Source organism: Mesocricetus auratus, unplaced genomic scaffold, assembly GCF_017639785.1.
Source record: "Mesocricetus auratus isolate SY011 unplaced genomic scaffold, BCM_Maur_2.0 Super-Scaffold_100010, whole genome shotgun sequence".
Classification (NCBI taxonomy): domain Eukaryota; kingdom Metazoa; phylum Chordata; class Mammalia; order Rodentia; family Cricetidae; genus Mesocricetus; species Mesocricetus auratus.
In genome coordinates, this window is record NW_024429194.1 from 24,208,640 (window position 1) to 24,232,142 (window position 23,503).

At 40.9% G+C, this 23,503-nt stretch overlaps 1 protein-coding gene across 1 annotated transcript in view; it reads right to left on the reverse strand.

Moving 5' to 3' along the window:
- Positions 1-23,503, reverse strand: part of Cab39 (calcium binding protein 39) — a 70,633-nt gene that overhangs the window by 25,266 nt on the left and 21,864 nt on the right. Inside the window, exon 2 of the mRNA XM_040753147.1 lies at positions 11,491-11,647. Coding sequence (XP_040609081.1) covers positions 11,491-11,604 — 114 coding nt within the window. The 5' untranslated portion in view covers positions 11,605-11,647. The remainder of the gene's footprint in view (positions 1-11,490; positions 11,648-23,503) is intronic.

The following is a 23,503-nucleotide window of genomic DNA, read 5'->3' on the forward strand; positions in this document are numbered from 1 at the left end:
TCCTGTTAGACTCCTACATTTGACAAAGATATACTGTTTAAAATGCTCCAATGATTACTCTTAGACTAGTGCAAACTCTTCTTAACATGACCCCTACACAGCCTGGCCCTACTGTCATCTAACTTAGACCTGTTCTCTAATTTCTCCCCACCATGTCTGGACGTACATGTCTTTCCTCAGAGTTCTTGTACATGTGGTTTCAGCTACGCTCACATGTCCTTTGCACCCACCTCCAGGTCAACTGCCTTTCTCCCTGGGTGCTTAGCTCAGTATTGTATTGGATCACTTTCTCAAAAGTCTTCCTAGGTAAATTCTGTCACATACTAATTTACTACCAAGTAATTTCCCACACATTGTTTCTCAAAGTTGCATGAGTCTTCTGTTCCTTGTCATTTCCCAGTTACTGTTCCCTTTTGCTACATTAAGAACTTGTAGGTGCTCCATACATACAGTAGATGCAGGCCAAGGACAGAGCAACTCACTGAAGGCAGAAGGAAGAGGAATTAAGAGTCCAGAAGCAGCCAGAGATTGTGAAAAAGTCTACCTGGGGGAGAGAGGGGCAGCTCATTTGGTTTACTTCTAGATTCAGACTCCTCCGTCTATCTTCCTCAGCACTACTGCTTCACCAAATAGGCAAAGCAAGATAACAACTAAACTAATCTTTAAGGAAGAAAGAAAGTTGTCTACTGAAATTATGAATCAGGTGATGTCTGGTATTGGATAAGAACAGTCTTGACTTTAATGATGAACAAAGAAACAAATCACCTGAGATTGGGGGTGGGGGAAGAACTGTCATCAATGGAAGGGAGTCAACAAATTAATTATAGCAGTATCTGCCTGACCAAGTTACAGTGTGAGCAAGGAACTGACCCAGCCAATTATCTCAATAAGGCTGCCATTTTACTTAAGGACCAAAATACTCAGCCTGGCGGTGGTGGTACACACCTTTAATCCCAGCACTCAGTGGGCAGAAACAGGTGGATCTTTGTGAATTTCAGGCCAGCCTGGTCTACAGAGTGAGTTTCAGGACAGGCAAGGCTACACAGAGAAACCCTGCTCAAAAAACAACAAAACAATAAAAGGTCCCAAGTACTCTAAACTTAGATCCTGGTGGGTATATAGTCAGTGTGGACACCTCTCCAAGCTAACCCCAAAGAAAGCCAATTCCTGCATCTGGTACTCAACTAACTACAGAAAGAACAGTTGGTTTCCATGTTGGCTGTGTTGGAAATCTAGAGTCACAGCACACCCACACTGAGTATCACTCTGTATGGGAAATTAGTAAGTTCAAAGATAAGTGTGCCTTTTGCTCAATTTACAACCTAGTTCCTATAATTGTATAGTCTAAACAGTCTAACCTTTGTGTTGCCACTCCTTGAGGATTGAACAACCCTTTCACAAGGCTGAGTATTAGATATCCTGTATATCAGACACAATTTATAACAGTAGCAAAATTACAGTTATGAAGTAGTAATGAAATAATTTTATGGTTGAGGCCACCACAACATGAAGAACTGTATTAAAGTGTCACACACTAGGAAGGGTTTGAACCACTGGTTTAAAGGGGCACAAACCAAATTGAGAGTACCTTCTACCTCTTCTTTACCTCTCCCTCCCTCCCTCCCTCCCTCCCTCCCTCCCTCCCTCCCTCCCTCCCTCCCTCCCTCCCTCCCTCCCTCCCTCCCTCCCTCCCTCTCTCTCTCTCTCTCTCTCACTTGTTTGAATGTTCTTGTTACTCAGTCCTGGAGTACATGCTTTGTCCCAATACTCTTTCTTGTTTTGAGACATGGCCTCACTCTAAGGCTGCCTGACATGGATGGAACTCACTATACCGTTTGAATTAACTGAAAACTGACAGGCATCTTCTGTCTCACCCTCCTGAGATTATAGGCACAGACCACCATATTTGGCCTAAAATATAAGCACCACCTCTAGTACAAAGGACTGAATCCAGGGCTTTGAACATGTTAGTTAAGTACTCTACCCCTGAACTTATAACCCCAGCTCCCAAAATACTTACTGATTACAAAAACCAAATAGTAGTTTTATAGTGTAATACCACTTTAACCAAGTGCATGTTATGAACATTACCAGTAATAAGACATACTAACTCGAGTATCTCCTGATAGGATGACTCTCACAGGGCACATTAGTTCCGTGGAGCCCGTGACAAACTGTTCAACCTACACTAGATCAAGAGGAATACCAGCAAGGCTAAAATCAGGGACCATTCTATGAACATTCAAATATTTAGGTCACAAAGGTTAAAGAAAGACTGAGAGAAGCTGTTCCGCATTGAAGCAGCTAGTGAGATGCAACTAAATGCATCTCGTGGGCCTGAACTGGATTGCTGGTCCAGGAGGCTATCTGAAGACTACATCCATGGCAGTACTGCACTATGTTTCTCTCTGGATTTCTGACTTTCCACAGTGGTGGTGTTGTGGAAGTGGGGAAGTCTGACAAGGTCACTAACCCTCTTAGTTTGGCTTTTCTTCTCAGGTAGGGGCATCTAATTTCAGTACCAAGTCTCTGGCTCTATCTTGTGGGCTGCAGAAACAGCTTTTAAACAAGAGGCCTCAAGGATATCCTTTGTGTGTCTTAAGAGGGTCAGCATCTCTCAACTGACTTCAGATCTCAATAAAGTTTTCAATTCATTTTTTTAAATATATATTTTATGTTCATTGTATATTTGTGTCAGAAGCCCCAGAACTGGAGTTACAGTTATGAGCTGCCATGTGGGTGCTCAGAATTGAACCCCGGGCCTCTGGAAGAGCAGCCAGTGTTCTCTCTAGCCCCTAGGTCTTCAATTCTTCTGCCCTGTCATCTACTTTCATGCTCACGTTGGACACCTTCATCTCTTCTCCAGGTAAAAGCCTGGGGGTTCAGTGCCTTCCTTTCTGGGTGTGCTCCAACCCTGCCCTCCCTCCCAGGGCCCCATGCTCCCCTGACACCTAACAGCAGCTGTGCCTCCTTCGGTTGCCAGTCTTGCAGGACTGCACTTTCTTGTGTGCTTCATTTCCTTAGCACACTTACATGCACACTCCTGACTACCTGCACGCTTCAGTGTCTGACAGCAATGCACACATGGAATGACCTCGTGATTGTTAGCTGTCGGGACATTCTTCAAGTGTTCATCAGGTGGACATGGTGTTCCGAGCCTCAGATTGGGTTTCACAGGCAGACTGCTTTATTACAGTAGCCAACCATTTATAAATACTTAGTCAAGAATATCCCTTGTGACAAGCTACTCATTTGACTGGAAAATGAAGTCACATGTCTCTCACTGCTTACTCTGTGGGGTGAGAGGGAAAGAATTTTAAGGTCTTGGTTGTTTCTTTAGGACTTTTGAGAAATGACCAATGAAATAGTTGTATACAGCAGGGGCTGGAGATGCCCAAGTTGAACAGTCTGGGCATGGGAGTTTCTTAGAATTCAGGCTCTATGGTAGAAGTACAGAACTTAAGTCCCTTGAGAGGTGGGCAAGTGACTCCTGAAGTAGGAAGGTTCCCTAGCATCCACATACAACCAAATGATAACTTTATTTTGCTTTAGGAATTATTTTTAAAATATTTAAGTTATTGGATCAATATACACAGAACTAGTACCTCAAAATTCCTATCTAATGCTTGTATCACCACTAATGCCAGTATCATGGGCAACAATATTAGAATCAGACTTCCTTCCTACCCAGGGCAGGAAGGTACGGATGATGTTCTGCAACCTGAGGGTAGTGTCCAGTACAACCTCTCATGGATGGTAGCACCCAAGCTATGAGACTTTCTGCTTAAAATGAAGTTGGGAAGCCAAGGCAAAAGCAGAGGAATTCACGGCTGGCCTGGTAACAAAGTGATGCCTGAGAATCTTACGGATACATGAAGTGGAAAGTAAGTCCGCAGGAAACTAAACTCTGGTGCAATTAGCTATCTTAGGACCTCCCCAAACCAGAAAGTCTCTCTGCCTTAAACCTGACACACATCCTCCTAACAGGCATCTCTGCGCTGCTGCAGCACAGGCCACGCTGAGGTCAATGTGCACAGAGCCAGTGCCACACCAGCAACAAGTAGAGGGAAGACAGAATAAGGCCACTCTGTCTACTGGGCGGAAGCAGGAAGAGGGGCACCTCGCCTTTATCAATTAGTAATTTCAAAATAAATATTTTTTTTAAATAGAGTAGGGTAATGCCTTATTCACAGCCCTTAGGAGGGAGGTAGAGGCAGGCAGAACTTTTATGTTTGAAAATAGTCTTGTCTACACAGCGAGTTCCAGGGCAGCTAGAGCCAAATAATAAGACCCTGTCTAAAAACCGAGGGGTGGGGGAAATCAAACTTCTTATATAGAAAGATATGAAGATAAGACAAATATGTAAGACAGGATTTAAAAGTAAACTAAGGTAGCAAGATGACTAATTGGGTAGAGAAGCTTGTGCACAGGTCTGAAAACCTGAATTGAAGCCCGGAATCCCACAATGTGGCAGAAGAACTGATCTTCTATTAATGCATCCGGTTATACTTGGGCTATTACACATAAAACATCTACAGACATTCAGAAGTCTTTGTATGGATAAATATTCCATGTTTTCTTGGGTATACACTTAGGAGTGGCATGGTTAGATCATACAGTTGATTTAAACCCAGCCTTTAAGAACTTGCCTGTCTCTACACAGTGGCTGTACCAACTTAACACTCCTCAGCAGCTCCATTTGCTCTGTATTCAACATTTGCCACAGTAAGTATGTCCCATATTAAACACTCTAAGGCTCTCTGGTATAACCAACTTTTCTTTGGTGCCTGATTTCATTCCTCCATAGTTTTCTATTCTCCTTGTCAATCAAACTACTATTACAGTTTTGATGCCCCTCAGATACATTAATCATAATATAAATTCAGGGTTGAGGGCTGTATCTTGCAGTAGATGACAGGAACCCTGAGATTAAACTCTCTGATTCAGTGTTATTAGGCATATTCTTAATCATAAAAAACATTTCCTGATCATCAGAGAATACAGGGCGGAAATGGACACTGTGGTGGTTTGAATGACAACAGCCCCCGTAGACTCATATATTTGCCTGGTCTCTGGTTAGTGGAACTGTTTGGGAAGGATTAGAATGTGTGCCATTGTTGGAGTAGGCTTTAAAGCTTCAAAAGACTCAAGTCATTCCCAGTGTTCTCTCTGCTTGTGCTTGGGAATCAGGATGTGAGCTTTTAGCTGTTGCCCAATTAAACATTGTCTTTTGTCCGTTGACTTGATTGTGGTGTTTTATCACAGCAGAAGTTAAGCAATCAAGGCAGATATATAACTCAGCAATGATTCTAGCACAGGACAGAGCTCTAGGTGGCAGCATGTTTCTTTTAAGGAAATATGGCTCTTGGTTATCTTCAATTGATCCAAACAGGCACTTAGTTACAGCTCCTTTTTGTTAGTAACATACTAAATGTGGATGTTTTTGTCATATTCAGCAGTCATTAAATAGAGTTAGAAGAGAGCTGGTGGTAGCAGTTTGCATTAACTCTACTTTCTAGTTCATCTTTAATAGCTAAGAGTATTTACTGAGGTATGTCTTTGGAAGTTTACATTCCACTGAGAAAGAAACATAGTCACACACATTACACAAGATAAAGAGAGCAAGGTAAGAGGGCAGGGTTTCATTTTAAATGGCAAACTGGGTGAAAAGGTGGCATGTGAGCAAAGACTTGAAAAAAAGATCCTTAAGGAAGGGAAGAGTCCAATGAAAAGGCTTAAGGCAGGACCGTGAGGGGATCAAGAGGGAAAATAAGCAATGTGTATTTACGTTGGGGCACTAAGCTCAGGTCAGGGTCAGCATTATTTTTCTGTAAATGTGAAGGTACTAAATATTTGAGGTTTGCAGGATACATACAAATTCTATCTCATGTACTTGGCTTTGTTTGTTTACTCGAAACAGGTTCTAGAATTCTAGGCTGGCTTCAAACTCACAAAGATCTGCCTGCCTCCAGAGTGCTGGGAAACAGACTAGGACTACCAATCCTTAAAAATGTAAATACTACCCTTTCTTCAAAAGATTTACAAAAACGGACCTAGACAAGTTTTGCCCATGTAAGGACTTAATTTTAAAAAAGTATCATTTGACTTTCTTTGAAGACATCACAGTGGTTATAAACACTATAGAAATCCTAAGAATCGTGAAAAGTGGCTCAGACCAGAGATAGGATTAGATTCTGAGTTTAAAAATTATTTTCTTCTTTGGGGCTGGAGAAATGACTCAGTGCTTAAGAGCACTGGCTGCTCTTCCAGAGGATCCAGGTTCAAAGCCCAGCACCCACATGGCAGCTCATACCTGTCTGTAACTATAATTCCAGGGGATATAACACCCTTACAGACAGACATGCAGGCCAAATCACCAATGGACATAAAATAAAAATCAACAAATCACTAAAAATTAAAACAAACAAACAAAAAACTCTTTAAAAATTATTTTCTCCAAACAACCGATTTTGGAAGAATCATGGGTGCTTTTTGACCTGTGCCTACAAGAATGGAGTCGTGCATGAGGATTGTGAAGACCAACCAGAAGTGGGCTGGGAGTATGCTTTTTTTCAGAGGGGACAAGTCCCCCAGACACTCCGTTATGATCTGGATAGAAGTTTTAGACTTAAAAAGACATAGGGAAAAATGGTGTCTGCAGCACATCTCACCTGTAACGGGGTCTAGCACTCTGGACAGTCTTCTGAGAAGGTTCAGCACACTCCTCATGAGAGTGTCCCTGGACAGTCTGTACTCTCTGTTACAGTGACGGACACACAGATGAGACCGATACCGGCACACACACACTACTTTCTACAGCTGATATTTAAAGCAGTCTAGATAGTCTACTCACTTAGCAGTCCTCACTTTTCCTGTCATCTCTTGCAATTTGTTTATTTGTTTGAGACAGAGTCTCTCTATGTAATTCTGGAACTCACTAGGTAAATCAGGCTGGCCTCAAACACAGAGATCCTCCCCCCAAGTGCTGGGATTAAAGGTGCCTGTACCATACTCGCACTTCTGGCCTAGTTCTTCTTGCATTTTGTCAATATTTATTAATAGCTTATTATGGTTAATCCCTCATCTTTATTTATAACAGCAGTATTTTACATTTGTACACCATATTTTGTGTGTTGCCTACAATCTCTAGTATAATGTTAGCAGGTTACATCCAGTTCCCTAGTTGGATGCCTCAGCGTTGTATGAACAGTGTGTCTCACGGTTTTAATACTCAGAAACTTCATCTTTCCTCTGCTTTCTTGTCTCAGTTCTCTATCTTTCCATGATCCTTAGGAACCATTTCCTTTTAGATATTGACGAATCAGTCAGAAATCTCAGGTGTTTTCTCCTCTATTCTTAATGTTTCAGAATAAGTAATTCACATGGAGTTATTCTTCAGAAATTCCCATGTTTGCTTTAGACACATAGCAGGTCTATTCTTGTGCAATGCTGGCTTAGAGTGGGAGTTCTCAAACCTCCACACTAATGACACTGGGTAATTCTTTGTTGCTTTTCTAATTTTAGCAATCCCGGCTGCCAGTAGCAGCCTTCCCCTAGTGCTATACCAAAAATGACCCTGGCGTTCCAAGTGTCCTCTAGGAGAGCAAAAGAGCTGTGAGTCAAAGAAGCCATTGATTCAGTCAAGTAGAGGATGTGGGTTCCATCACTCTCTTCTAGCGTTCCATCAAACCACTGTCCTAGTTAAGATTTTTCTCTGAAACCTCATCTAAATTAGAATTATTCCCCCCCCCACCTCTGTAGCCAGTTTTCTTCCTGCCATAACTTCTACTAACTATCATAGTACATTGCAAAGTATGGACTCTTGGACGCCATGAGACCATTCCAAAAAGTCTGGGTTTTCACATCAATGATAAGACATTTGCCTTGCCCCCACCATACTGCTATTCCCATTAAAGGGCTGACACTCCAGCACACAGCAAGGCAGTGCCAACAAGTACAGTAGCAATTACTTAAACCTGCATGACTACATATTCAGTCAAAAGAGACTGCTGGTTTCACCCAAGAATGCCCAGGAGACCTGTGCACGGTGGCACATACACTTGTAATCTCAGTTTGAAGGTGGAGGATCACAAGTTTACAAGTCTAGGCTAAGCAGGAGGGTGCAGGGAGGGAAAGAAGGAATACCTATGAAGAAGAAGTAGAAAGTCATGTTATTAAATTTTGTCCTTTAAGTACACAAGTTGGTATGAAAGATGGGAAATGTGTTTGGTTCCTTATAAACGTGACTGAGTGTTAAATGGAAGAGTGTCTAACCTCCAATTATTAAATTCTCATGTGGTATCAAACATTCAAATTTATCTGAAGTGCTATTAAACAGCTTTCTTAAATTTTTTCTTTAAAAAATGTGTTTATGTGATGAGTGGGCAGGAACCCACAACAAAGATCTAAAGAGGGTGTAAGGTCCCCTGAACTAGAATTACTGTTGGTTCTGAGAAGCCATGAGTGATGGGAATGGATCTCAGGTTCCCTGCAAGAGCAGCAAGTGCTGAGCCTTCTCTCTAGCCCATCCCTCTCTTTTTCATAAGAGGTTTGATATCTATAAGCCTATAAGGGATTAGATCTTCTTTATCTACTTAAACAACACAATGTGGAAGAGTGATGCCAGCACAAGTGTGAGGATCCAATGGTCTTCTATCAACACAGTAAGAGAGCTTTAAAAAACTGATTCAAAACAATGCTACTCTTCTCCCTGAATTTTTCATTTCTGATGATATGGTTATTTTCCACAAAAATGTTATTTGTTAAAGTGGAATGTGTATATCACTTTCCGGTGTACTGGTGCACGCCTTTAATCCCAGCACCCAGAAGGCAGAGACAGGCAGATCTCTGTGAGGCCAGCCTAGTCTACAGCGTGAGTTCCACGACAGCCCAGGCTACACAGAGAAACCCCATCTCAAAACAAACAAACAAACAAAAAACCTTTCTTGATTTGAACTTCTAATGGAGTAATACCAATATTCCAGTTACATAAAGTTTTTTTTAAGGTCTTAATAATTTGAGAGTGTAAAGATGTCTTGAGAACAAAAAAGCTTAAGCACTATGGTCATTAGTTCATTTTATTGCTTTTGTGAAACATACTTCTTACTACTACATTAAATTCTGGTTTCAGTATGTGTCCATCATCCATCCTTCTCACTAGAAAGGAGGATCTCAAAAGCAGAGACCTTGTCCATCTTGTACATATGACATTCCTAGTGACGACAATGGAGTAAGGTTGTTGAGAGGCAGCGGTGTAGCTCAGTGGCAGAGTTACTTGCCCAGCATTTGCAAAGCCATGACTCAATCCCCAGAATAACACACACACACACACACACACACACACACACACACACACACACACACACACTTAATTTGATGAACAGAATGAATTTAAGGAGTGGGCTGTATCTTTAGGCACAACAAAAGAAGAATCATTTTATGAAATACACACATACTTGTAATGATGAACAATTTAAGGATGAAGGAACAGCCACTGAGGCAATTCCCACAGGTATGAATCACTCTTCTATGGGGTCTATTCTCCTTCACATTGCCACATTCACATTGGTCAGCTCACAGGCTTCAGCCCTGCTTCTTGTTAGATGTAGCTACTTCTACTTCAAGTTAGACCCTATGGACTATCAGGGCTGCTGGCTGTTTTATACAGATGTAGGTATCCAATAGTGAGAGGGTATGCAGGCTTACCCTCTTGTTTTCTGAGTTGCTAGTGTTGCTGTGGCTCTGCTAACTGTTCCTCTAATTTCCTGAGGATACCTATTTCCATTGACTGGAACTAGACTTCTATTTTTACATCTTATGAACCACTTTAGTACAATGGAGCAGTTCTACATTCTGTGTTCATGCTAGCACTCACCTTTATCAGCAGTTCTTTTAGACACACACACACACACAGACACACACACACAGACACACACACACAGACACACACACACACACAAAACTTTAAATCTGTTTGGTTTCCTGGTCCAAAGGGCACTGGAAATATTAAATAGGATGAGAAAATGAAAGGAGGAGATGGGATATGGCTAAGGTCAGTCACCCATACATCAAAAGACACTGGTAAAGCCACACAGGAAAACAGCAGAAAACGATGGTTCATAGACAAAGACTGTGGGGCTATTTAGGATTTATGTTATTTTTACTTCTGTGTTTATGTGTGCAGGTATGTACATGTTTTTGAGTGTAGGTGCCCACAGGGTCAAGAGGAGGAACTCCAAGCATCCATACCTCTGGAAATGGAGGTACAGGCAATTGTGAGTGGTCAGATGCAGATGCAGCAAGTACTCTTAAACACCGAGCCATCTCAGCCTCTCTGGGGCCATTCAGAATAGGAAGCATCCATCACAGGTTCTACAGATTCACTTAAAAACATCTATGATAGACTGTGGTATAATATTTGAGAGTAAGGATCTCAAGTCAAACTGATTACATCATTCTATCTAAAAACAAAGGTAAATTTCTATAGTCTTACTGCTTAAAAAAAAAAGTAGTGGCTTAGTAACCTACCTTTCATCCCTAGACAGGAAAAAAAATCTCTTAAATAAAGATAAGGTAGAAGATTCCATCCTACCACTCCTTCATAAATGATGGGAATTTACCCTAAGGCACCCTATATGGCACAAATGCTCAGAGCTCTCAGATTAGCAAGGGGGACAAAACACAAATTCACAAGCTGAAGATGGTGGCAGTTCTGACATTTTAAGACAAGTGCCCAAATGGTGGAGATTTGTTTTGGTGGGCAGGAGTGTGATGAAGAATGAAGACTCTGAGACTCTATTCTAAGAAAAGAAATACATGTGAGGGTTCTCAAAGATGAATGGGGCTTTGGTGGAAATGGATGAGGGAAAAACAACAAGACAAAGACATTGCAGTCTATTTGATTATCTGACCTCGTGGAGGCTGGAATAACTGCGAGGGTTCGTGAGATAGATTACAAGGATTGTCTTCAAGAAAAAGTGGAACTCACAGACTCTATTCCAAACTCTTCAGGGAGCAGAATGCACAGGATTCTTCTGAGAAGAATGGGTAAGGCCTGACTGGGATTAAAGCCAGGCTTTTGACTGTAGTGATTAAGTAGATGGAGATGTTATGGGTTGAGAGAAAAGCAAAACAAAACAAAAAACAAAAAAAAAGGAAAACCAGGAGCAGAAAGTGTGACTCAGTGGTCGAGCACTTGCCTAACACACATTCGTAGCTGTGGGTTTCATGCCCAGTCCAAGGCTAGTGGAAACACTGCTCTCAAGAATCAGAGTGGAGCAAATGAACACTGGGTGCTGTGGCTGATACCGGCAATCACATCCCAGCACTCAGAAGACTGTCCCACATTCCAGACTAGCATAAGCTACAGAGTGAAACCCTATTTAAAAAATAAAACCAACTAAATCCAAATAGAAATTTATTGTTTTTAAAGTTAACACAAGTCTATTTTGTATTTGGTCCTAAATAAAGGAGCTAAAGCCAGATGCATACCTTTTCTGCTTTTTTGTCAGAAATGTCCTGCTTTTCCAAAACAGCCATGCTCTCCTTCAAGTTCTTCACAATATCTGCTGGAGATTTGTGAGACTTGCCGAACGGGAACGGCATGACGGCAGCACCAGAGGCTTCCACTGCACTCTGTCTGCTAGACCTGCAACACAGCACAAGGATCGTGTGAGGGAAGTAGGCCAACAAAAGGCACACTTTTATATTTCAATCTGTGAAGAACACCATCCTGGGGGCCAGAGTCAGACAGTTCAGCACTTAAGAGGACCGCGCTTTGGTTCCCAGCACTCACAACTATCTGATGCCCCGTTCTGGCCTCTTCAAACACATGGTGTATAGACATATAAGCAAGCAAAGCCCCTTACATACAAAATAAATGTTTTTAGAACTTAAAACCATTTTACACAAAGTCCAAAAGTTTTGGTAACCTGGCAAGCTCATTAAGATGTGTAAAAGTAATGCTGCAGAAGAGGCCTTTTGAAACACTTCATTTTTAAAGCAGCATTTCCCCCAATCTTCTGTTCCTCTAACCCCCCACCAAACGGGTGCCTGTGGGTGCTTCTGACACGCATAGCAGCAGGACATACATTGCACAGGGCAACTGCTACTGTCAGGCCAATGCTAAGTCCTTTACTCATTAAACCCTGGCAATTGCTATTGCTTCCTTACAGATGAGGTTAGGAAGGCTGACACTCTGGCTCAAGGGAAAACAAGCTCCAGTTCCTACTGACCTTGTCCTTAGTTACAATACTATGCCTCCTATGATACCGCTGAGGAAAGTGAGGCAAAAAGCCAGATGGAGCTCAACTAAATAGCAGCAGCAACAGCGGTATGCTCCCATCCCAGACGTGATGCTGCTCCCCCAAAACACCCCGGTAGACTTGTCTTACATGCGTGTACTTCCTTGACAAATCTGAGTATTTCAGAGCTGGAAGGAACCTTGATAACACCTTGGATCAATCTCCCGAAAGATCCTTAAGGCTTTTCCATCATGGACTTTCTACTCCCCTAGTGCAGATGTGACTGTCCCTGATCACCTAACAATGCTCTTAACTTTTTGTGATAGTAGAAACCAACATTTTGACTACACAAATTATAATGTTACTTTATTTGAAGAAGGGCTACAGCTATGTAAAAAGCTACCACAAACTAACTCAGGAGGACAGCCAGACGCACTTATAATTTCAGCACCTGGAGGCAGGCAGAAGAAGCCAGTCTGACTGGCATAGAAGCTCCAGGTAGCCAGGGCTACAGAGTGAGCTGTTGTCACAAACATAACAGGGCAACATAACATAACATGGTAACAAGTTTTTGCTTTTTTGACTTTTTTTTCTTTCATTAAAAGGACTGAAATGAAGAGCTGGGAGTGGGTATACCTCAGTGACAGAGAATGGGCCTGCTATTTGCATAACTCTGGGTAGGATCCCCAGCAACGGGAAAAATAAACTAAAAATTTCAAAGTTGAACCAAAGGCATTAATGGACATTAAATAACCTAAGATAATACTTTTCAGAAAAAATATTACATATCTTTTAGTGGCTTTTAAACTGAAATACAATTTCTTATTTTTAGCTGCACCAGGTACCCTCTCATCTCCCACCCCTGCACCAAATCAGGAAGGGGAGGTATGGACTACTGCAGCCCAGTTTTGTATTTTTCTTTGTAAACATGTGATGGGGGAGGTCCTTCTGTATGTTATAAATATGCTTCTCTTATTGGTTGATGAATAAAGCTGTTTCAGCCAATGGACAAGTAGGATGTAACCAGGCAGGAAGTATAGGTGGGGCGACCAGACTAGAATTCTGGGAAGAGGAAAGCAGAGAGTGAGTCGCCAGAGAGACACCATGTAGCTACTGGAAGGATAGGATGTCCAGGCATTCTCCAGTAAGCCAAGACCATGCACAGATTAATAGACACAGGTTAGTAATTAAGAGAGAGCTAGCCAATAAGAAGCCTGAGCAATCAGCCAAACAGTGTATAATTAATATAAGCCTCTGTGTGTTTATTTGGGACTGAACTGCTTCGGGACTGGATGGGACAGAAACTTCTGTCTACAAACATGTATATTACATTAATACCTCCACTGCACAGCAACTTAATACTTCCTTTAACCTTTGGTGATTCATTTGAAATTTTGACTTTTTCCCCCTAATACAAAGAAATGCAAATCTGTTTACAAAGAACAAACAGGGGAAAGAACATGTACATTTACTGCTAATGTTAAACCTACAATTAAATTTCAAATACATTATTTCTCAGTAGGTTTTGATGTAGTCTCTTCTGACCAATCTACTCCCTATCTCAGTTTCTGTCATCTGACACATCTATTCTGAGTCGGGCAGTGGTGGAGTAATACATTTAGTCCCATCACTCGGGAGGCAGAGGCAAGTGATCTCTAAGTTTGAGGCCATTCTGGTCTATAGAGCCTATAGAGCCTGAAACTCTGTCTCAGGGGAAAACAAATCAAAACAAAACCAACTCCCCACCCAAAACAACTCAAATCAGATTAAAGGACAACTTCATTAACCAGAGAAATAGTTTAACACATGCCCTTCACAGCTCAAATCTACTCTTAGCACCTTTTTAAAAAACAAACTTGGATGAGTGCTAGACTGTCTCTGATTATCTTCTCACATGTAAATTCGAATCATTTTTTTTTTCTATTACCATTCCCTAAAACACTTTGAGGGGGTAGGAGCAGACAGGCTACCTCTGCATACACAGTGGGTTACACAAAACTGTCTCTGAAGAGTATCTTTTTGATCCTGTATTCTGTATCTGATATTCTGCAGGAAGAGCTATAGAGAGCTATGCAGATGTTTTCAGCTCTGGTTAGACCACGGAAGAGGTAACCAGGTTAAAGAAGGTTTAAAGGGTCTTATGGGTGTTGTCACAAGACAAAACAAAGCTGCCAGGGAGACCATGTATATAAGATTCCTCTGTTCAGGAAAGGTTCTGAAATAATTACCCTTCTTAATTGATCCACCCATCAGGAACATAAAAATAAATTCAATGTGCTCCAAGAAAGGAGGCACTGACATGTACTTAGGGCAACAGTTCCACAAAGGATCCAATCACATCAGGAAATATATTCAAGATGGACAAAAACCTTTCCTTTATAGATCATGATTAAGTTTTTCAAATTAAAACTATAGTAAAAGTATAGGTGCCTATTTGTGGTGGTAATCAGTAAGCTGTGCTTGAACCCTAAGGATCTGGAGGCCCCGGGTAATTTGACAAGGGTGGCATAATTGAACACAGCATTTCATGCTACCACGAACACTTAAGAGCACTGCAGCGCAACTTGTTACTGTGTCTGCTACTTCTTGCTTTGCCTTGTCTTCCCCACCAGTTGCTTTCCTCTGCGTTTATTACTTTTCTGAAATTCATTCGGTGACTCATCTTTGCTCTGATATTAATGTCTTCCAAGGTTCCGGTTGTCTCCCTTGCCCTCTATTGGCAAGCGTCATCTATAGCTTCAACAACTGATACCGACATGTCATCCTGGCATTCAAATCTCATCCAAGTTCTGCTTCCTGTTCCTTGCACGCTGCCCTGCCCCCCAGTTCTATCACAACACTTGGCCATGATAGCAGATGACACTTGCTTAACTCTCCCATACAATCACTTCGCAGTTGAGTCAATTCTATTTTGTAAATCTCTGTTTTTTAGGACCCTTTGACATTCTCCATATAGGCCAGAGGTTGCAATGGAATCAACAGTATTTGTATGGCATGATATGAGAATCCATATGCTGCATACCTTCAGTGCACACATTGAGAAGCTGAGACTTAAATGGGAGGTTTTCATGTTATGAGGTTGGAACCTCATGGACTGATTAACACTGCCTTTCTTTAAGAGCCTGAAAGAGTGCATTCACTTCCTTTTGCCACGTGAGGATATAGACCTCACCACTTGTTTAAACCAGAACCTGCTACGGCTTTACCCTTTGGAACTGTTACCCAGTGCTAAGTATTTTGTCACAGCAGTACACAGCAGAGTAAGACAAGGATGGCGAAAGAGTGTTGGCTGTCACAATGAGTGAGAAAAGAGCATCACCATCATCCAAAAGGGAGCACTGTTTTTCAGTTGCTGTTCACTTAAGTCTAACCCCGTGGATTTCCATTTTCTTGAGTGGGGTATGAGTCTAAATAATGAATATTTTTCACCTGTTCCTGTATCTAAGTCCATCACTGAGAAATAAACACCAAGCTTTTAAAGAATAGGTTCTAGTGTTTTCTGCAAAATTCAAACATTAAGGAGCAGTGAGAAGCTATTAGTGGGTCAATATATTCTTTTAATTTCTTGCTTTTAATATTTGTACTTGTTTACACTAGTATCCACTCTCTTTCCCAAAATAGATGCTAGAAACAGCCACTTGTTTAAAAACTTTAACAGCAAAATATCCACACCATTAAAGTTAGAACTGTTGGCAACTGGATTGCTCTGGCTTATGTGCCACCCGATTTACCCACATGCTAACAAATACTGAAATAAATCAAATGATCCATAAGTCAGTATGAGGACACAGTCATTCACTCAATAATATATGCTACAAATTTAAAGAAACTAGTATTTGCTTTCCAGATAAAATTCCGGTGTGTATGAATGTGGGTGTGTTTTAGAGACAACAATGCAAACTGCTGAATGACAATACATTCCTAGACATCTGACTTCATAAAACTCTATATTAACATGTGTGTTAGATCTGACTCATCAATTGGGTGGTCAAATGCAAACAGTAAAAATGAACAAAAAGTCCCTGACTAAATATACAGTCATGGAAAGTATGAACACAATACATACAAACTATGACCTAATGCTACCCTGCCATGGTTAATGCTACTTAATCCACACAATGATCAAATAAGCAGATATTGTACTATGCTATTTAATAGTATAGGGTAATTATTGAAGGTATATGGATTTCAAAGACAGTCTGAAAAACTAGATTCCAATCTTGATTTTACCAGATCTGACTTAAACTTCTAAGCCCCCTTACCTTATGTATGAAATGTGAAAAACAACAGCTACTAATGTGATGTGCAAATAAAAATACTTCAAATACAAGCATTTCCATTTGCACATAATGGGGCTGGAGAGGTGAGCCAGTGGTTAAGAGCATGTCCAGGACTGGAGTTCAATTCCCAGCACCCCATCAGGTGGCTGACAAGCACCCATAACTCCATCTCCAGGAGGCATCTGATACCCTTGGCCTCTGTCAGCATGTGCACTCATGTGCACTGTGTACACAAACATAAAACAAAAGCAGATATGTAATTTAAAAAATAACAAAAAATTTAAATTTGTACATCACATTATAGAATAGCTGTTGTTTGAAACACAGAAAAAAAATTTTGGGGGTTTTTCGAGACAGGGTTTCTCTGTAGCTTTGGAGGCTGTCCTGGAACTCACTTTGTAGACCAGCCTGGCCTCGAACTCACAGAGATCCGCCTGCCTCTGCCTCCCGAGTGCTGGGATTAAAGGCGTGCGCCACCACTGCCCGGCCCACAGAAAATTTTTAATAGAAGAGGCCAGCTACTCACCCTTACCTCTAAACTCTGATTCATTACTACTAATTTCAGAATAAAAACAAAGAGTCAATTATCTATATTAAGCATATAATATATAGTATAATAAAGTGAGTGTATATCCTTTCCTTTTGAGCCTGTTAACTAAAAAAAAAACTCCATTCAGCTTTTGGATGGGAGGACTGCACTTTTCAAATAAAATCTGATAACTCAGCTTCATTAAAATTAAACCAGGAGGACCATTAGGACGCCAGATGAAGCCTTGGTTAATTACCAAAGCCACCAGAAACATAACACTAAACCAACTATGCCAAAACTAAACCAAAGTTCAGGAGACACTGGGTGGTTTTTGCAAATAACAGACTTTCAGGTTCAGGTGTGGTAGCTAATCAAACACTTGATGAAATTTTGCAACCTAGGTAAGAATCCAATTGTGGTAGGAATGGCAACAGCAGCAGGAACATTTAAAACAATGTAGCGCCTCTCCTAAACAGTTTAAAGGCATTGTTGCTTCTCTGTTCAACCTCCATCTCCACCGAATAACTTAGCATTTCATTCAGTAAAACTGGGCTCCTGTGATCTGTTCCTCTCTCGGCTCATTTCCCTTACTGTAGGCTTTAGTTATACTCAATTTGACATTTCTAGACCAGACTCAGACAATACTTTCCACATTTTACAGATAAATGCTTAGCCCAAACACCATGGCCTTCTTTTATTTTATCTACATGTCTGTACAAATGACATCCAATGACAAAGGCCTAGAGTAGGGTATATGGCTGTACACACTTATAATTCAAACAGTCAGAAGGAGGCAGCAGGACCATGAGTTTGAAGCCAGCCTGGGCTAGCAAGCAAGACCTTGTCTCAAAAAACAAACATGGTCCTGGGACTGACAGAGTGCTTATTTGGTTTGTATGAAGCCCTAGGTTCAAATCCCAAACAAACAATGCATGCACATGCACGCACGCACGCACGCACGCACGCACGCACGCACACACACACTTTGCTATTTCCAAAAAGAGCCAGCAGGAGTAGAAGAACCGCAGCGGAAGCGCAATGAGATGCCTGGAGCATATACAAAATCTGGACCCTGTAAACAGTAGCGTGGAGTGGGGTCTGGGGACAGGAGAAGCCCCCATGAGTGTCACACATGAGCACATACAAACTGTACACACAGAGAAACAATAATAATTTTTTAAGCACTAAAAAGCTTTGTGATCAAGCCAAGCCGTGGGGTACACACCTTTAATATAGCACTTGGGAGGAAAAGGGAAGCAGGCCTCTGAGTGAGTTCTAGGACGGCCAGAGAGAAACCCTGTCTCAAAAATAAAATAAAATAAAAAAAGAGAAAGCAAAAACAAAAACAAAAAACTAGCAAATAAAAGGGAAGCAATAGCACATCTATTCTATCTATTCTGTACAGCCCATTATTTCAGGGTAACTGACTGACAAAGTTCTTTAAAGATAATTCATAAATAGTAAACTATTATAATCTTTAATGTGTTACATCAACACAATGGATCTAACAATACTTCCCAGGGTCATTAAGACCCAGCCAACTGTACTGTCTCTTAGGTACGGTGCAGTCTCCCTGGAGTCCCTGAGTGAGTGGGGACAAGAATCTGATACCTATCCTCTTCACAGCCAGTCCCATCTGAATCACTGAGTTGCTGTCAGCTTCCTACTGTCCTCCTAGAAATCTGTTCATAAGACATGACTAAACTAAGGGCTGTTCTGACCAGAGAAAAGTTCTGTATACCAACTAAGGCCATGGGAGTGGGAATACGATCCAGATAAGCAGCAGTTTGAGACTATCAAAATAGGAAGATTATGACTATAATCCCAGCAAATTGGTAGGTTGAGGCAGGAGATCACAAGGTCAAGCCAGTCTGGGCTACAGCGTAAATTCCTAGGCCTACAGACCTACAGCATAAGACCCTGTCTCAACAAAGCCAACAGAAACCTTGATCTCCCCCCCTTGTTTCCACCCCTCTAATCAATTCTTACTATTTTTTTCTTTGACATCCCTTACCATTGTCTTTTTCTTTTGATCTGTGAAATATTGTACACTCCTTTTATTTTTTACAAATATGCTCTCTTTGCCCATCACTTGTATATCAACTTAATGTCACCTAATGTACAAAGTTTTCATTTTCCTCCACTGTGTAAATGTGGGTACATTTGAGCAGTGCCCAGGAAGGCCAAAGAGCCATCAGATCCCTGGACATGGAATTACAAGTAAAAGCCCCTCAATGTTGGTACTGGAAACCAAATTCAGGTTCTCTACAAAAGCAGCAAGAACTCTTATCTGCTGAACCATTTCTCCAGATTCCGTTTTCACTGTTTATAGACTGTTTTCATTGTTTATAACCTTACCTATAAATCTTTAAAAACGAAGTTTAGATTTCCTAGTAGACTTACAACAGCACTCCAAATATGAAAGATTTTTGTCTTACAGATATAAAACATTTGTAATTAATGCTATCTTTTAAGCAAATATGTTATTCTAATGGATTCCCATTTAAGTATCATTTTGTCTAGTTTGATTTCTTTCATTAAAGCATTGCTTAATTGTAAGGGGGAATAATCAACTAAGGAACCTACTATGTCACATGAATTCTAGGGTTTTATTCAGTTAGCCATCTAAGTTACTTCAGGAGGATGTATAGTATATATTTCCACATGCACTAACTATATTTAAATATATATTAAGTATGGTGTTAAGCAAAATCATTTACATTTGAAGCATTTTTCACAATTAGAAGCCTCTGATTTGAGGCTATTTAAATTTTGAACATATATATAGCTTTTGTAAATGATTAAAATAACTAATGATTAAACCAACAAACAGCCCTCCCATTTCTACACTTCATTCTAGTCTAGGACAAGAAGTAAATCATATAAGTTGTCAAAAGTTTGGACAGCTGCTGGGCCTGGTGGTGCACACCTTTAACACCAGAACTTGGGAGGCAGAGGCAGGTGGATCTCTGAGTTAAAGGCCAGCCAGGTCTACAGAGTGAGTTCCAGGGCAGCCATTTCAGTGGGTAGTAGACAGCAATGGAATATGAGTATCCTAGGAATCCTAGGATGTAGGAATGCAGGATTATAGAAAACAAGATGAGAGGTGTCATGACGACAGCATTTTGAACAGTCAAATCAGACATATTAATATACATACTATCATTTCCATGCTAGCTTGTGAGTTGTCTGCCCAAGATTTAGCCAATTTAGGAACAGAATTCTTGTATGGTTCATCTAGCTGAAGTCTGGTTCCAGATAACAACGATGAGCACTGGGGGAGCAGGTGCAATCAGGGGGTTTCTTTGATTATTCTCCAGGTACTACAGGTCCTCAAATGTTTGTCCAAACTGAATTCTCAACTCTACATGGGACATGGGATCTGCCCAGCCAAGCCTTTATCAACATAATTCTTACAATTAGTCTTGAACCACACCCCAATGATAGTCTGACTAGTGAAAGGATGCAGCTGACAAACTTTCCAAGTAATTCCATCAGTTGCAATCTTTCATGTGTATTCTTATAGCAAGTTACACTTTCCCTTGCTTACTACTGCATTTTGGAATAAGCCTGAGGAATTAACATCTATTTCTACTACATTTCTTCTGATTTAGATCCTGTATACAATACATTTTAAATTGGGGGCGAGATAGCTTGGCAGGTCAAGGCATCTGCTGCCAGACGTGAAAAACTAAGTTGGTGGAAAGACAGAATTGACTTCCAAAGCTGTCCTCTGTCCTCTATACACGCAGACACACAGACACCAGCACACAGAGACCCACTCAAGATTCCTTGAATCTTGAATCTGTCAGCAAGACTGACAAGCCTGAACTTAATCCATGGAATCTGCATAGTAGAAGGAAAGAACTCACTATTGCAAGCATTCCTCTGGTCTCTGCACATGCAGCGAGATGTACACACACATAATGAACTAGTGAAGAATTCTTTTCAAAGAACAAGAAAGGAGCCGGGCTGTGGTGGCGCACACCTTTAATCCTAGCACTTGGAAGGCAGAGACAGGTGGATCTCTGCGAGTTCCAGGCCTGCTCGGTCTACAGAGCCAGTTCCAGGACAAGATCCTAAGCTACACAGAGAAACCTTGTCTTAAAAAACAAACAAACAAAAGAATGAGAAATTATCAATCTTTAAGAAAGGAACTGCAATCTACTCCTCCCCCCTGGGTAAACGTTGTACTTGCTCTGCCACAAGGCTGTGCAAACACAGTCCATATGATCATGTGGGCAAACATCATGGTCTCGCCCACATTTTTGTAAATAAGAAAAGCAAATAGCCAACCCTGCCCTTTAGAGCGCGAATTCCTGAAGAAAGATACAACATTCAAACTTGAACTGCAAACAGATGAGAAAAACCTGAAACAAATTTCAAGTGTGGTCAGACAAAACTACCTTCTGAAAGACTTTTTTTTTACATTCAAGAATTAATAGTGTATTAGAAACGTGTGACTTTAAAAAGTCATACTTGTAAACACAATTTCTAAATTTGTCTTTAGTCATTTTCATGAAAAACTGTATTTTGAAAAACCCTTAAACTCACAGTCTACAGAATCATATATAAACCTGGGAAATCATTCTCCTTCAAGGTCTGGCACTACTATTTTTATTCTGGTCAAATGCCCACAAAAGCACAAACATGTTGCAAAACCCGACCAGGCTGCACCACCATAGCTGGAGATTTGTGGATTTGTTTTCTTTTGAACTACCTGAAAGCTGTAAAATAGTGGTGTTTAGTGTAAATAAACCTTTTTCAGCAAAAATATTTGGAGAAAGAATGCACAATTGCATGGTACTTTAGACCTTAAGATCATACAGAGCAGTGGTTCTTAACCTTCCCAATGCTGTGACCCTTTAATACAGTTCCTCATGTTGTGGTGACCCCAACCATAACATTATTTTCATTGCTACTTTACATCTGCAACTTTGCTATTGTTATGAATCATAATGCAAATATCTGATATGAGACCCCAAAGGTGTCTCAACCCACAGATTGAGAACCACTGAAGTAGAACATTCTGTCTAAGACAACCTTTCTCTGGCCCAGACACCACATCCTTTCTGCCCTCCATGTCAACACGTTAACTGGCATATGAAGGCTTGATCCTAGGTTTAGAGAAGAGTTCTCAATGAAACAATGAGGCTAAATAGTGCTTAACATCAGAAAAGAAGCAACTAGACCTCGAAGCTGTCACTACCTGGCAGGATCACACAAAAGCTGGCGGTTGCTTGTGCTTTTGGAGGATATAAAATTTTCTACCACATACCAACAACTCAACTCAAGGACCTAGGAAGATGAGGTCATGGTATGAAGTATAATAAGAAGAGAGGTACAACACAGAGCAGACTTCAAATCTATAGAACATTAACGAACACGTCATTACTATACCCTAAATGAATACCCTTGGAATTGACCAAGTTCAGAGAACAGGCAAGGCATACTGCAAGCTAAGGGCAGGCATGAAGGCGAAGATGCTCCCCCATCTGGCTCTTAGACACTGACACTTTTGGATAAGAGCCAGAAGTCAGCTAGAGAGCTATACGATATGAAAACAAAATTATTTTGTAATTTTGTCAAGCTCTGTGGGTATTAAAGCTTTGAGTAGAGGCAAAAGTTGAAAAGTCCAGTGCTGTTTTCAGAATGGCCACATGCTTTCTTTTATTGCTCAAAGAACATTCCACTCCTGATGTGTTGACAGCACAATACAGTCAAACTGGAAAATCTGCCTTTTCATTTGAAATCTGTATCTCAAATGTAATGAACAGTAGCTTCTGACAGCCAAGGGAGAATACATGTTACGCTGAGAGACACTCCAACCAGGAAGAGCTTCTTAAATTGAAAACTTTCTTCCCTCTATAAGTTTTCAACAGGGAATTTTATTTTCCCTTCAGTATTTCAAAAGTGGAATGCTACAAACCAAGACTATACAGTGACTAAATATCTCAGAGTGCTGTTGCACACAAAGGAACAATTCAAACAGATTATCATTCCCATACTCAGATAACTGCATCTCTCAGCTTGTTTTTTTTGTTGTTGTTGTTGTTTTTTTGTTTGTTTGTTTGTTTTTTGTTTTTTCGAGACAGGATTTCTCTGTAGCTTTGGAGGCTGTCCTGGAACTCACTTTGTAGACCAGGCTGGCCTCGAACTCACAGAGATCCGCCTGCCTCTGCCTCCCGGAGTGCTGGGATTAAAGGCGTGCGCCACCAACGCCCGGCTCATCTTGGTTTTTTTTAAACTTATTTATTTTATTTTTGAGACAGAGTCTCAGAAATTAGACCTGGAACTTAGAGATCTGCTTGCCTCTGCCTCCTAACTAAATGCTGTGATAAAAAGCAATCACCATAATGCCCAGCATCTTGATTTATTTTTTAACTCTTCCAAATATTAAGATTATTGTTAACTAAACTGTCAGAACCATAGTGGTCTGAACAGGAAGTTAC